The sequence below is a fragment of the Daucus carota genome, chromosome 3 (genome assembly GCF_001625215.2).
Source record: "Daucus carota subsp. sativus chromosome 3, DH1 v3.0, whole genome shotgun sequence".
Taxonomy (NCBI): Eukaryota; Viridiplantae; Streptophyta; class Magnoliopsida; order Apiales; family Apiaceae; genus Daucus; species Daucus carota.
The window spans coordinates 59,764,431-59,780,764 of NC_030383.2; the positions used below are offsets into that span (position 1 = coordinate 59,764,431).

The 16,334-nt window shown below is 37.4% G+C and overlaps 2 protein-coding genes across 3 annotated transcripts; one reads left to right on the forward strand and one right to left on the reverse strand.

Moving 5' to 3' along the window:
* Positions 1-2,487: 2,487 nt before the first annotated feature.
* LOC108214285 (protein RECOGNITION OF PERONOSPORA PARASITICA 7-like) lies at positions 2,488-11,008 on the forward strand. Of its 2 annotated transcripts, XM_017386217.2 has the most exons (3): positions 6,100-6,241; positions 7,613-8,631; positions 8,981-11,008. In XM_017386217.2, the coding sequence occupies exons 2-3, from the start codon at positions 7,653-7,655 to the stop codon at positions 10,846-10,848; spliced, it is 2,847 nt and encodes a 948-aa protein (XP_017241706.1). In that variant the 5' UTR covers positions 6,100-6,241; positions 7,613-7,652; the 3' UTR covers positions 10,849-11,008. The 2 variants fall into 2 exon arrangements, with proteins under 2 accessions (XP_063945811.1, XP_017241706.1); XM_064089741.1 differs by lacking the exons at positions 6,100-6,241; positions 7,613-8,631 and adding an exon at positions 2,488-3,550 and having other exon boundaries at positions 8,981-10,998.
* A 1,223-nt stretch (positions 11,009-12,231) lies between these two features.
* LOC108214286 (F-box/kelch-repeat protein At3g23880-like) lies at positions 12,232-13,341 on the reverse strand. Its single transcript, XM_017386220.2, has one exon. It carries the CDS (start codon positions 13,339-13,341, stop codon positions 12,232-12,234), a length of 1,110 nt encoding a protein of 369 aa, XP_017241709.1.
* Positions 13,342-16,334: the final 2,993 nt, after the last annotated feature.

A 16,334-nucleotide genomic window follows, 5' to 3' on the forward strand; every position in this document is an offset into this window, starting at 1 on the left:
ACTAATAGGAAAATGCTTGGTGCACATAATTGTGTACAAAAACATGTACATAATGACATGTGGTGGATTTTAATTGGATGGCCCATCTGCATTTACACCAACCACCCCAATTAAAATCCACCACATCACTTGCCACATCATTATGTGCAAATTTTCTGTACACAATTATGTGTATCTAGCACTACTCATACTAATAACATGTTTGCATCCTTAAATATAAAGATTATATTACACACCATTCTCACTCTTTTTCTCTCTCCCCATGAAAACATGACCCGTCAGAATCCGACAGTCTCCACCTGTCACAGACCCTCTACCTTTCTCGCCTAGCAATCAAATTATGTCTGCAATCAATGCACACCGATACATACTCTTTCCGTCTTTCATTTATTTACGGGTTTTTTTTCCACAGCTCGACACAGTCGAGTATTCTAAGACTCTTACAAAATATAATTTCATAACTTATTTTTTTTTTTTGAAATAACCGTACTTGCATATATTAATACTCCTCCGAAATCAGATTACAATGAATGAACTCTGGAGCGGTATGAAACCATTCCATATGACCTGTCATAGAAAATGCAGCTCGAGCTAACATATGAGCTACATTATTCGCAGATCGATGTTCATACACAACTAACACATTCTCAAAATGTTGAAGTAAAGTCACACAATCATCTATAATACTATGAAAGTTCGATCTTCCTGTGTTATTATAGATAGCCTCCACCACCAGCTTTGCATCCAACTCAAATATGCAGTTCGTAGTTCTCCATTTTTGCATCCATGTTAGTGCATCTCGAAGTCCCACCGCTTCTGCCTCTCTAATCTGTGTATACCCCCGACAATTAGAGCTTCTAGCACCCAGGAACCTTCCCCTGTCATCACGAGCCACACATGCCACTCCGATATTCTCCGTATGACCCTGACTTGCAGCATCTACATTGATTTTTATCCAACCCTCAGGTGGTCGACTCCATTTCTTTGTCACTGGTTGCTTCTGCCTCACACCTCCCACCCCACATTCATTAGCATTTCTCCATTCTCGCATCAGGTTCAAAGCCATAGACCGAACACCAAAAATTGACATGTTCTTTTTGTTCCATACCCATTCATTCCGCCGAACCCACAAGCTCCAACTAATGACACCCAACATAATACATTGTTCCATGTTACCACAGTGAAACGCATGTTTGAGCACCTGCATCCCCGTCATACCCTCCTCGACTTTCACCACCTCCTGCAATCCCACTGTACTCCATAACTCACGAGCAAAACAACAAGAGAATAGCGTATGTACTGTATCCTCAACCTGCAGATGACACCATGAACACATCTGTTGAACCTGCACACCCTTTTTAATTAATTCATTAGTTGTAGGCAACACATTTCGACAAACCCTCCACAGAAAATTTACTATCTTTCCTGGTAAGTTTAAGCTCCACAGTTTCTTCCAAAATCCTCTATCCTGACTCTCCCTCTCACCCCTGAGCTGTCTATAGCAACTCTTAACCGAGAATTCCCCTTTATCGTCTAGCAACCAGTACCAAGAATCCCTAATATTTCTACAAGGAACATGAATTTGCTGTATCAAGTTCTTATCTCGTTCATTACAAATATCATTCAACACCTCTATATCCCATTTTTTCTGTCCCTCAATCATCAGTCCATCAACAGTTGCATCTTGAAGACCAACATGAGCATTACTAGTAAGAAATCCATTTTCTATACAAGGTAACCACGGACTCGTCCACATATTAGTATCTCGCCCATCTCCTATTTTTCGCCTACACCCTCGTTTTATTACCTCTTGTGACTCCATGATACTCCTCCACATATAACTAGGATTCGAACCCAATTTTGCATTTAAGAAGTCAGTATTTGCGTAGTACCTTGCCTTCATAATTGCAGCCACCAGTGGATTGGAGTTATTTATTAATTTCCGAAATATTGTCTTAGTTACGTAGTTCAAGCATGAGTATGGAGAGATGTATATTATATGTAGTAGATAATTTATACAGAGGTTTGCCAGGTTGTTTTGCATTTATATTGCTGTAGCGTGGCCATGTCTAATTGTCTATATTAAAGTCAACTACGATAAATTTGTCACCAGTACTCTGACAAAGAAGGGTAAGAATTCCAAATGGCTGAAGCAGTAGTGTCAATTGTTGCAAGCCTTACTGATTTATTGATTGAATAACCACAGCTTCTTCATGGATTGAAGAGTCATATTTGTTTTGTTTTGACGAATGTTATGCAGCCATGAGCTCCTCAGTGGTTGAATTTCACACCCACATGCTTATAATTTATAGAAAAACTTGCTTATCTAGAAGCATACACACTGTATACACTATTAATTATTGAGCCCTTACGATATTACTTGTTGCATTGAATATTTCTTTTATTTCAGGAAAAAAAAAACCTTATCGACTCAGTGCCAGGATGCTCATAAACTAATATGCCATGTTTCTAATTCAAATCTATATTAAAGTCAACTACCATAAATTTGTCACCAGTTCTCTGAATTTTAGCGATATAGGTGATACTGACGAAGAAGACTAAGAATTCAAAATGGCTGAAGCAGTAGTGTCAATTGTGGTGGCAAGGCTTACTGATTTATTGAATGAAGAACCCGTGGCTCTTCATTCACTGAAGGATGAAATTCAACAAGTGGTGAGCAAGCTCGAGTTGATGAAGACATTCTTACGGGATGCTGATTCCAGGATAAGTGAGGATCAAGTTCGGACTTTGGTTGCTGAAATACGAGCACTTGCTTATGATGCTGAACATGTTGTTGAAAGCTTTATTGTTAAAGCTTCATCCTCTGCAAGAAACAGAAGGAAACAAGCAATCAAGATCAAAGATATACAAAGCAAGATTGCTCTACTCTCTGATCGCATTCGTGATAATAATATTAAGTCAACATCAGAATCATCAAATTCATCGTCTGAAGCACCTGGAAAGCTAAAGCGATTTCACTCCTTCACAACCATGGAGCCAGAGATATTTGTTGGATTTCATGGAGCCGTTGATCAACTGGTGGGACATTTGGTGGATGGAAGTGATGATCGTTACCCGCTTATCTCTATTTGTGGAATGGGTGGTCTAAGTAAGACAACTCTTGCTCAAAAAATATATAATCATCCAACCATTAAAGCATCCTTCGCTGGTTTAGCCTGGGTTTCCATTTCGCAGAAGTGGCAAAAGAAACTTGTGTTGCAGCGAATACTGATATGTCTCATCCATGAAAAGAAAGAGGAAATTCTTACTTGGGACGATGACAAGTTAGTGGAGAATCTGCTAGAAATTCAGCAGAGGAAAAAATGCTTGATAGTCCTTGATGACATATGGACTACTGATGCTTGGGATTCTATGAAATCGGCCTTCACAACTGAAACATCTCTGAGCAAATTAATGCTTACCAGCCGTAATGTGGAGGTTGCTGAGCATGTAAATCGAGAAGGATTCATATACCAACCAGAACGCCTAAATGAAGAACAGAGTTGGGAGCTACTTAAGTTGAAAGCAGTTCCCAGAGGATATCATCTAGGTAGATACTTTACTTGCATTTATTATGTTTCATTCACTAGTACATATAGGTACACATCCACTACAAAGAATGAAGTTCAAGAATATACTAGATCTGTTTCAACTCAGATGACATATGTGAAGTTAATAGTGTAGACTTGGAAATTCCAGATTTAGTCTAGTATAACTTGTTTCGTGATTTTAAACTTGCAATTACAAAAGCTGTTTAAAAACCTATCGACAAGTAATTTTTTTACTAAGAAAAGAGGGTGAAATATCTTCGACATTCAACCCTTGATTACATTTAGTGGTTCATCTATTATAAAGGCATAGCGAGAAATTATTTTATTAGTCTATATGCATTTGTCTGCACATAATATGTATGTGTTTGTGATTCTTTGTTCTTGTGTGTTACAGATTCCAAAGAAATTTTGTCAGAGATGGAAAAATTGGGAAGAGAAATGGTTAAAAAATGTGCCGGTCTTCCACTAGCTATAGTCATTTTAGGCGGAATTCTTGTAACAAAACTTTCACTGATGGAGTGGGAGACGGTTTATACTGATAGTTTAAGTCCCCCGGAGAAGGGAAAAGGATTGGGAGAAGTTCAGCAAAGAGAATTATTTCATGTTCTACTTTGGAGTTACAATGATTTACCCCCACAATTAAAGCCATGTTTTTTGTATTTAGGTAAATTTGGTGAAGATGAACAGATAGAAGCAGAGACTCTATATCAGTTATGGATTGCAGAAGGGATGGTACTGTCGACTGATAAAAGGGAAGGAGAGACAATGATGCAAGTAGCTGAATCGTATATGGGGGAACTGGTCCATAGGAGTATGGTTCAAGTGACATATCAAGATATGGAAAACTCGTGTACAAAGATAAAATCTTCCTCACTTCATGACCTTATGAGAGACCTATCTCTGTACCAAGCGAAAGCAGAAGATTTTTTTGAAGTTCTTGATCTTCGAAAAAGAAACGATTTGCATCCCACTCCTTCGACAGATTTCAGGTCGGTTGACACTCAACAACTTGTAGTTTATTATGATGAGGTACAAATAAGCAAAGAAATTGAATCCTACTTTGTTAAGAAATCCGATCAACAATATCGTTCAATGTTCCTGTTAAGCGACGGTGTATTCACTTGCTTTAGGTGGCCACTTTTGCCGAAAGTAGTTGGGTCACATGTTGCCAATTTCAGGTTCCTCAGAGTTTTTTCCTTGGAAAATGCTAAAGTAGATGGTATACTTTATCCTAGAAGTTTTGTGAGAGCTTTAGGAAGTCTTTTGTACTTGAGATATCTCAGTGTAAGCATGGTGCTACTCCAAACTCTCAAACTAAGAGGGGTGTATTGGATTGGGATTTTAAAGCATTTTTTTGCATTCATAAAATCCGAGGTTATTCGATTGGGATTGTTTGAAATCCATTAAAATCTTGAGGTATTCAATTGGGATTTTAAATTATGCTACAAAATCCGGTGGTATTCAATTGGGATTTTAAATTATGCTTTAAAATCCGATGGTATTCAATTGAGATTCTTTAAAATCCATTAAAATCTGATGGTATTCAAATGCTGATGGATTTTTTTGCATTTCATAAAATGATGGATTTTGTGGCATTCTTCAGTGTATTTTAAGTTTTTTGAAATCCCATCAAAATCAATGGGATTTTGAAGCATTGTGCTTAAATCATATAAACTCTGCGACATTTTATTAAGAATCCGCACAAAATCAAAATCACACGCAATCCATTAAAATCCATAGACTAAAAACAATCCATTAAAATCCCAATCGAATACACCCCGTAAATCTATTCGATCGTATATCTATTCCATCATGGTTTTCAAGAAATATTCTGGGCAAGATGGGACATTTGCGGCATTTGTACTTGCCTCATACTTCTCTTACATCTATAAATGATCAAAAATTAGGGTTTGATGGGTTGGGCAAGTTAGAGACACTGGAGAACTTCAGTAATCTGTGGTGTGAGGCTAAGGATCTTCCGAAACTAATCAATCTTCAGAAACTAACATTAGTAGTAGCCGGTGTTCATGATGATGTGGAAGAGACCATGAAAAATCTGGCAGCATTAGCCTTGTCATCATCTTCAAATCTCCGGTACTTGGGCCTTTCTCTTTTTCTAGTTGATCAACCGGGAGATAAAGTGAGAGAGTTGTTTTGGGATTATAATTCCATCCTTCAGAGATTAAGCATAAGTGGTCGGCTTGCAGAATTGGCTCAATTATTTGAGAACCAACCGGGGAATATTATGAATAATCATGTTGAAGAATCTTCAATTCGTATCACTTCCTTGAGGCTATGGTTATCGCTCCTGGGAGATGACCCAATGCCAGTACTGGAGAAGATTCCTACACTGCGTATTCTTGGTTTATTCACAGATACATTTTTGGGGAAGGAGATGGCGTGCTCGGCCATGGGTTTCCCTAAACTAACCGATCTTGTACTGGCCGACCTCCCCAACTTGGTTAAATGGAATATAGAGGAAGGCAGCATGCCCGTTCTCACCAAGTTAAAGATTAGGCGTTGTTGGATGTTAGAGGAGCTTCCAGAAGGTCTGGTATTTCTCACTTCCCTTCAGCGTATAAGGTTCTACAATATGCCTACAGATTTCATACAGAAATTCCACATGGAAGATGGCAAACAAGGACAGGACTTTTACAGAGTTGCTCACGTTCCTGAGCTTGCTATTTTGAGTGAGTAGATTCCCAGAACCTATTAATTTCCTATCTTGTGTTACTCATAAAGGGGGTTTCTCCTTTAATGTGGGTTTTTTTTTATCAAGATTGTGGCAAATCCGGTATATTCTCGTTGTATAATAAGTTGGCCCAACATTATTTTAATTTACAGAAAAGGTGGCTAATGACCAATGTTTTGATAAAGAAGAGTCGTCTTTTGCCATGGGAAAAATGGTCTTTAGACATTTTTTTGAAACATAAAAAGATTATTGTATTTTGATTGATTTCGAGAGAGATTAACGGTCTAGATTTTCTGAAAACTCATGTAATTTTGATGAAAGAGAATAAAAATATAGGCCACGATGCAAAGCATGACGATAAATGTCATGTCCTCTTGATGATGGCACTATAAAAATTAACATAGACGGGGCTCTATTTTATGAAAAGCAGAGTTAATAGTTTCTCTGGCGTCGCTACGAAATATTTGAGCCATTCACGTCTGATTGGATTACAGCATACCATAATAACTTAGAACTAGGGAATGGGACTACCATAAACACCTGATAGTGCAAATCAAGTGATACTAGCTCCTCCAGGTTACTCATATACAATACTCAATCATTGATTGGCGACAAATAACTTTCGATATGGATTCATTATCAACTTTAATCTGTTCCAAGAATCAGTATCAGATCAAGCTGCACAGAGAGAGCATCAAAACCAAAGGCTTGTTGAATAGGATTATAGGTGATAAGTGAAATTGACTTGTAAGGAAAAATACAATGAGTTTTATATTATATGTAGTAGATAATTTATACAGAGGTTTGCCAGGTTGTTTTGCATTTATAATATTGCTGTAGCGTTGCCATGTCTAATTGTCTATATTAAAGTCAACTACGATAAATTTGTCACCAGTACTCTGACAAAGAAGTGTAAGATTTCCAAATGGCTGAAGCAGTAGTGGCAATTGTTGCAAGACTTACTGATTTATTGATTGAAAAACCACAGCTTCTTCATGGACTGAAACATGAAATTTCAGAAGTCGAGACCAAGCTCCAGTTGATAAAATAATTGTGGCTCTTTATTAAACCCTCTTCTGCATGTTTGTCTTTCTCATGTAGAGTCATATTTGTTTTGTTCTGACCAATATTATGCAGCCATGAGCTCTTCAGTGGTTGAACTTAGCACCCACATGCTTATAGTTTATAGTAACGACTTGCTTATCTAGAAGCATACACACATGTATACACTATTAATTATTGAGCCCTTACGATATTACTTGCATTGAATATTAGTGCCAGGATGCTCATAAACTAATATGCCATGTTAGTTTCAGATCTATATTAAAGTCAACTACCATTAATTTGTCACTAGTTCTCTGGATTTTAGTGATATAGGTGATTCTGACAAACGAGGCTAAGAATTCTAAATGGCTGAAGCAGTAGTGTCAAAAGTTGTGGCAAGGCTTACTGATTTATTGGTTGAAGAACCGGTGGCTCTTGATGGACTCAAGGATGAAATTCAACAAGTGGTGAGCAAGCTCAAGTTAATGAAGACATTCTTAAGGGATGCTGATTCGAGGATGAGTGAGGATCAAGTCCGGACTTTGGTTGCTGACATACGAGCACTTGCTTATGATTCTGAACATGTTGTAGAAAGCTTTATTGTTAAACCTTCATCCTCTACAAGAAACAGAAGGAAACAAGCGATCAAGATCAAAGATATAGAAAACAAGATTTCTCTACTCTCTGATCGCATTCATGACAATAATATTAAATCAACATCAGAATCATCAAATTCATCGTCTGAAGCACCTGGAAAGCTAAAGCGGTTTCACTCTTTCACAACCGCGGAGCCAGAGATATTTGTTGGATTTCATGGAGCCGTTGATCAACTGGTGGGACATTTGGTAAATGAAAGTGATGATTGTTACCCGCTTATCTCTATTTGTGGAATGGGAGGTCTAGGTAAGACAACTATCGCTCAAAAAATATACAATCATCCAACCATTAAAGCAACCTTTGCTGGTTTAGCCTGGGTTTCCATTTCGCAGAAGTGGCAAAAGAAACTTGTGTTGCAGCGAATACTGGTATGTCTCATCCATGAAAAGAGAGAGGAAATACTTACTTGGGACGATGACAAGTTAGTGGAGAATCTGCTAGAAATCCAGCAGAGGAAAAAATGCTTGATAGTCCTTGATGACATATGGACTACTGACGCTTGGGATTCTATGAAATCGGCCTTCACAACTGAAACATCTGTGAGCAAATTAATACTTACCAGCCGTAATGTGGATGTTGCTGTGCATGTAAATCCAGCAGGATTCATATACCAACCAGAATGCCTAAATGCAGAACAAAGTTGGGAGCTACTTAAGTTGAAAGCAGTTCCCAGAGGATATCATCGAGGTAGATACTTTACTTTGCATTTATTATGTTTCATTCACTATAGTACATATAGGTACACATCCACTACAATGAATGAAGTTCAAGAATATATAAGATCTGTTTCAATTCAGATGATATATGTAAAGTTAATAGTGTAGACTTGGAAATTCCAGATTTAGTCTAGTATAACCTGTTTCGTGATTTCAAACTTGCAATTACAAAAGCTGTTTGAAAACCTATAGACAAGTAATTTTTTACTAAGAAAAGAGGGTGAAATATCTTCGACAGTCAACCCTTAATTACAGTGTATATGCATTTGTCTGTACATTATATGTATGCGTTTGTGATTCTTTGTTTTTGTGTGTTACAGATTCCAAAGATATTTTTACAGAGATGGAAAAAATGGGAAGAGAAATGGTTAAAAAATGTGCCGGTCTTCCACTAGCTATAGTCATTTTAGGCGGAATTCTTGTAACAAAACCTTCAGTGATGGAGTGGGAGAAGGTATATGCTGATAGTTTATGGTCCCTGGAAAAGGGAAAAGGATTGGGAGAAGATCAGCAAAGAGAATTATTTCATGTTCTACTCTGGAGTTACAATGATTTACCCCCACAATTAAAGCCATGTTTTCTGTATTTAGGTAAATTTGGTGAAGATGAACAGATAGAAACAGAGACTCTATATCAATTATGGATTGCAGAAGGGATGGTACTGTCGACTGATAAAAGGGAAGGAGAGACAATGATGCAAGTAGCTGAGTCGTATATGGGGGAGCTGGTCCGTAGGAGTATGGTTCAAGTAACGTATCAAGACATGGAAAACTCGCGTACAAAGATAACATCTTCCTCACTTCATGACCTTATGAGAGACCTGTCTCTCTCCCAAGCAAAAGAAGAAGATTTTTCTGAAGTTATTAATCTTCGAGAAGGAAAAGATTTTCATCTCAATCCTTCAGCAGATTTCAGGTCGGCTGAAACTCGACAACTTGTAGTTTATTATGATGAGGAAGATATAAGCAAACAAATGAAATCCTACTTTGTCAAGAAATGCAAGCAACAACAATATCGATCAATGTTACTATTCAGTGAGGGTGTATTCACTTACTGTTGGTGCCCACGTTTGCCGAAAGTAGTGGGGTCACATGTTGGCAATTTCAGGTTCCTAAGAGTTTTTTCCATGGAAAATGCTAGAGTAGAAGGTGCACTTTATCGTAGAAGTTTTGTGAGAGCATTAGGAAGCCTTGTGTACTTGAGATATCTTAGTGTGAGGAATGTGTGGTTGGCTTTGATTCCATCTATAAAGAACATGGTGCTACTCCAAACTCTCAAATTAGATCTACGCCTTCCTATATCTATTCCATCATGGCTTTCAAGAAATATTCTGGGCAAGCTGGGACATTTGCGGCATTTGTATTTGCCTCCTAGTGAATGGACAGCTCCAAAGAAACAAAAATTAAGGTTTGATGGGTTGGGCAAGTTAGAGACATTGGAGAACTTTAGAAATATGTGGTGTGAGGCTCAGGATCTTCCGAAACTAATCAATCTTCAGAAACTAACATTAGAAGTAGCCGGTGTTTATGATGATGTGAAAGAGGCCCTGAAAAATCTGTCAGCACTAGCCTTGTCATCATCTTCAAATCTCGCCTACTTGGGACTTTCTCTTGTTTTATACAATCAACCAGGAGAGAAGGCGGGAGAGTTGTGGGATTTTAATTTCATCCTTCAGAAATTAAGCATAACTGGTCAGCTTGTAGAATTGGCTCAATTATTTGAGAACCAACCGCGGAATATCATCAATAATCATGTTGAAGAATCTTCAATTCGTATCACTTCCTTGACGTTACGTTCATCGCTCCTGGCAGATGACCCAATGCCAGTACTAGAGAAGATTCCTACGCTGTGTAATCTCGATTTATTCTTAGACTCATTTGTGGGGAAGGAGATGGTGTGCTCGTCCATTGGTTTCCCGAAACTCACCAGTCTTAAACTGCTGCACCTCCCTAACTTGGTGAAATGGAATATAGAGGATGGCAGCATGCCCCTTCTCACCAAGTTGTACATTGATTGTTGTTGGATGTTAGAGGAGCTTCCAGAAGGCATAATATTTCTCACTTCCCTTCAGCATTTTGAGTTACGCGATATGCCTGCAGATTTCATACACAAACTCTGCACGGTAAATGGCAAACAAGGACAAGACTTTTACAAAGTTGCTCACGTTCCTGACTTGTCTATTATCTAAGAGTAGAATAAGGAGCTGATCACATCCATCATTGTATTTTGATTAATTCAAGAACTCAAGAAGTTGTAATTTTGATGAAAGAAAGTAAAAATATAAGCCACGATGAAAAGCATGAAAATAAATGTTATATTCCGTATTATAAACAAGAGGTAATTTCGAAATGTAGAGCCACTGATTAGTGAAGAGCTTTTAAAGCCTTGGATCAGGTTTCAAAGGAGTGTCTAGAATATTAGGTACATGTTATCGATGGTTGATTTTAAAAATTGGTACATTTATGTTGATGTTGAAGTGAGGAATTATGGTTCGAGTATTGAATGTTGGTTTATAAGTTTTGTAAGAAATAAGATTATAAAACTTTTGATAGTTACATGATTGATGCTGATAAAGCATTTTTTAAGGAGTATAAGACGAAGAACATAGTAAAGTTTTTGTGTTATGCTGCCTGGGTGAGGAATGAGACGGTGATTTTTGAGATCAACTCGGAAGGCAGTGAGGAAAACTGAGGAGAAAGGTAGAGGGTTCGGGAAGGTCAAGAAGCCCAATCAACGTTGTATTTTGTGACCGATTTGGATCCAAATTTGGAGATTTGATTTTCAAAATTTATTTCTAGGCGAAAATTGATGAGGAGGGTGCTGAGTTTTATTTGATTCTGAAGATAATGAAACTGGAGCCAATATGTTTGTTCGGTGAAAGAGATGTTGTCCGGACGTGAGAAGTTCCAAGTACCGCAAGACACACTTGGACTTGTTTTTGTTGAAGCACAGTTTATTTCTAGTTCTTCTATATGAACTACACACACAAAATGTATTTTCATAATATGTTTGAGATTGCTACACATCCCTGAACTTATTACACTCGAATCTCACACAAGTTTTAGATGATAATAGTACAATCACAAACCAGCTAGCTAGCTCCAACGGAATTCAGATTCAGAGCATAAAACGAAACCTTTTTCTTTATTGTCAGATAGTTTAAATAAAACCTTAAAGTAAAACCAGCAATTAATTAAACTGCCATGCATATGAGAAGTGCAGGTACAGAACACCTGTGTGTCTAACAAGATACGCCCATCAATAAGTTTTAAAGCATCCAACTATTGCGAACCCCGAACTTATTATACTCGGATCTAACTCAAGTTTGAGGTGATAATAATACAATTACAGAGCAGCCAACCCCAACATCAACAATATTCAGCAGGGCAATCAGAATTTAGAAAACAGTTCAAACGAAACCTTAAAGTAAAACCAGCAACTAAATTACCTTGAATATGAGAATTGCAGGTAAAAAACACCAGAAATGAAACTCCTGAACTTATCTGCAACGTTAATTCGCTATGTGTCTAACAAGATACGCCCATCACTCAATAAGTTTCAAAGCATCCAACTATTGTGAGGATAGAAAATTACCGAACCTGGTAATTATAAGCGGTTTAGAACCTTTGATTGAAGCACCGGTCTCTGTGTATTTAAAAAATGTTTTCAGCCCCGCAACTGGAACCGGAATATGTTTGTACTCTTTCTTCCGGTAGTCATACAAGAAGAGTTCCTCAGGACACTCAAACTCGAAGAGTTCATCATCAGGACACACAAACTCTTTCACTCCAGAAAACAGTCCACCACCCAAATAAGAATATACCCAGATTATTTCACCTAGTTCAATATTTAACTTCTTAGTCCAAGAAATTTTGCCATCAATATGATCTAATGTCCATAGACATATTTCTGATCTTTCCCCAATGGATTCAAAGATGACCCCTGCAGAACCTTCAAAATCCAAAATCTTTGAGTAATATGACACGGAACAAGGTAGTGGGACCACCGTACACACCTCATTGTGCAAATCAAACGAAACTATATCTCTGTGACCACCTGCATACAACGCTCCATTTATCACAGGACCAAGTTCAAAAGTTAAGTCACAGATGCTAATGATGTCATGACAATGAATCTCTTTCCAGGAATCACTATTTGTTGAATATATCTGCAAAATTGGTGCATCACTAGTAAAAATGTTTTCGTGTAGAAAGCGGACAACCTTGTAGTCATCGTAGATGCTATCAAAAGCAAATGCTAGGGTACCGTGAACATCGTCTCCCAAAGCCCTGGCATAACGGGGAAATCTAGGAAGTTCCTTGCACTGCTTGGTTGTTGGGTTCCAGAGGTAACAGTATATATCGAATACTAGACATATAATGCCATTAGAGGAACCAATAACTGTGAACAGGCGCGGCTTAAGTAGATAACATTTATAGCTGGGACAGACTAGTCGAGTAATGTCTGTCAAAACCGATGGTTCACCAATCATCAACACTGAAGCTTCCTCGTCCGCTCTAATACGTCTGTAGTACGAGAGTGTTTTAATAAATTCGGGGTCTGAGATAATAGATCGCCACGACTTGCAGACCGAGCTGCACCTCGTCAATGACTTGGCGGGAAGCCGATAAAATATTTCAGTAACCATCTCATCAGGCAAAACAAACTTTGAGCATGCCATTATGTTCCAAGACGGTCGTCGAGCTCACGAAAAATTACACCTGTGGAAACAAAACCAGAGCAAATTTCGAGGCCAGTTGAAACAAGAAAATCAATTTGAACTTCAATGCCACACAACAGTGTAACGAATCATATACCCCATCATATAACAAAGCCAAAATTCAGAAATTTAATAAATCCCTACTTCAAGCCCTAAATCTTAATAAAACATCAACACACGTATACCTATACAACTTCAGGATCATATACCCCCACATGTATACACAAACCATAGTTACAAATAACCGGGATTACCAATATATACCAAATATAATCGAGGCTAAATTCAGATTTAGTTAACTTTTTTCACGTCAGATCAATTAGATCTTAAAATATTATTTTTACCAATTTTTAACTAAAAGTCAAAATTCAGAAAAATCATCTATTAAAGTTTGGAATTGAGTTGGATCTTCACCGGTCCTGGACGCCATCGTACACAAACATTTTTATAAAAATAATTGAACATAGAACTTCGACATATTACAAATGAAAAGCTCAATAAGTTACGAATTTTGAGATAACAACGTCAAGATGTGAAATAAAATGTAAACGCACACATAAATTTGCAAAAATTAGGGTTTCACAAAATGAAAAGTTAATTACCTTCAAATCTGGAGTGTAGACGATGCTTTGAAGTCTCCAATTAATTCAATTGTATTGCCAGGGTCAGTGCTTTTTATCGGGCGACGTACTAATTGAGAATTGACGAGGTCTCCAATTAATTTCAACTGTATTGCCGGGGTCGGTGCTTTTTATCGAGCGGCGTACTAATTGAGAATTGAGTATCGGTTAAGCATTTGTGCTTTGAGTATCAAAACATGGTTAATATTTTCCTATATACTCATGTGTTACACACGTGATGTGACGAGACTAATATAGCTTTTTTAAAGTTACTTTATTGAGTTTCGATCAAAAAAAAGAAAAAAGTTACTTTATTGAGTTACACATTTGTCAAAGGTGTATCGTATGTAAGATGAAAGTTGAATACCATAGTAATTAGGTGAAGAGAATGCCAAATTATATTGGGCTTATTTAAATTTGAAAATTATATGTGATATTGTTTAATATTTTTTTTATTGACATTTAAAGACTCTTTAAGAGTTTTCTCTTTTCATGTGATTAAAGTGTTAATAAATTTTTCGTGTAAAATATGAAGATATCTTAGCTCTTGTCGCGAATTCAAGGTGGTAATGGACTTCCTCATGTACCCAATGAATATATCTCAATCGAATTTGTTCTCCAGGATTCGTTTGTGTTTTCAAGGGTTAATTTTTGTTGATCTTACACCTCTGTGCTGCGTCATGAGGGCAGCTAAACTGGTAGTACAGCAGTGGCAAAATGCTCGGAGCTTTGAAGTTTTGCACTATTAAAATTAACATGGACGGGGCTCTATTTTTTTAAAAGCAGAGTTAATAGTTTCTCTTGCTTAAGTCTAACCCCAAGGGATCCAAAATCCAAAATCTCTGGGTATCTTTCCATGGATCTAGGGATGGGGACTACCGTACACACCTCATTGTGCAAATCAAATGAAACTATGTCTCCCTGATGACCCGTGTACAAAACTCCAGGATCAGTATTTGTCGAATATAGCTGCAGAACTAGAGGCAACATGTTGTCTAATTAGGGATGAGTATCGTGTCACTTCAAGACCTCTATTATGGCAAGTTCAACAATATCCTAAAATGAGGTACTAAATCAACAGTTCCATTTTCCAAACCTTATAATTTTGTGCCGCTGTGAATGCTAGCTACATGTAAATGCTTTTCATGAAATGCACGGAAGCCATTCTTGGATTACAAACGCGTGCCTACTTGATAGGTTTACTTAAATTTACATAAACAATTTAACTTAGATTCAAAAATTAGACCACAGTACGAAAGTAAAACCTGAAGTGCAGAATGGAAAGGAAAACAGAAGCACCTTATATGTGAGGATTTAGGTGCAGAACTCCTAGGACTAGTTTTATAGACTTAAACACATGTCTAATAACGTATATATATATGATATGACTTCTAGCACTTGGTTGAAAGATAGAAATCATTGAAACACTTGGTTTGAACCCTTCGATTGAAGATAAGGTCTCTGTGTATTTAAGGAATGATTTCCGTCTCCTACCTCGACTAGTTTAAAAGCTTCTCTTTGTATAATCATACAAGACTGTAGTATGGCCTTCAAGTCATTCTCTGCCCCAAAAAAGTCCACTACCTAAGTAAGACTTTATCCATGGTAACTTATCATGCATAATGAGCTTTCTAGTCCAAGAGGCTTCGCCATGAATATTATCTAGTGTCCACAGACTTTTCGAGCCATTCTCATCTGATTGGATCACAGCAACAGAGCCATTGAATTCCGAAACATCAGACATTAAGGTTGTGTTCACTTGGATGGAATGGAATGAGAGGAGAATGGAATGAAAAATTATATAGAAATTTTATGGAGAAACAAGAAAGTATGAGCTAATAGTGACTAAATATGAATGAGTTAATTTTTTTTGTGATTAAGATTGTAAAGAAATATGATGTAGAGATGGAATGAGCATTCCTTCCAAAACATGTGGGGTAGAATTCTAGTTAAAATAGTATGAATGGAATGATTGAAGGAATGAAAATTGTATACATTTTGTTAGATCAACACCATTTTTGAGTACAAAATTCATTCCATTCTCCCTCCATTCCATTCACTCCAAGTGAACACAACCTAATAACCTAGAATAAGGGAATGCATGCACTGTAAACACCTCATAGTGCAAATCAACCGAGACAAGCCGTGCCTCATGACCCATATACAATACTCCATCAATGACAGGACCAAATTTCAAACGCGGCTCAAGCAGCTCTCTAGATATGGACGTATCACAAACATGAATCTCTTTCCACGCATTAGTATTTGCGGAATCTGGTACAAAATTATCAGCGATAAAGACAGAATCGAGTAATAGAATGCCTTCTAGGAGTG

What these genes read in the sequence shown, in the direction of transcription:
- LOC108214285 (XM_064089741.1), top strand. Translation starts at nt 2,572, where the DNA reads ATGGCTGAAGCAGTAGTGTCAATTGTGGTGGCAAGGCTTACTGATTTA. An exon ending in TCCCAGAGGATATCATCTAG is followed by an intron (nt 3,551 to 8,980) that starts GTAGATACTTTA and finishes TGTGTGTTACAG; the next exon opens with ATTCCAAAGATATTTTTACA.
- LOC108214286 (XM_017386220.2), bottom strand. Translation starts at nt 13,341, where the DNA reads ATGGCATGCTCAAAGTTTGTTTTGCCTGATGAGATGGTTACTGAAATA.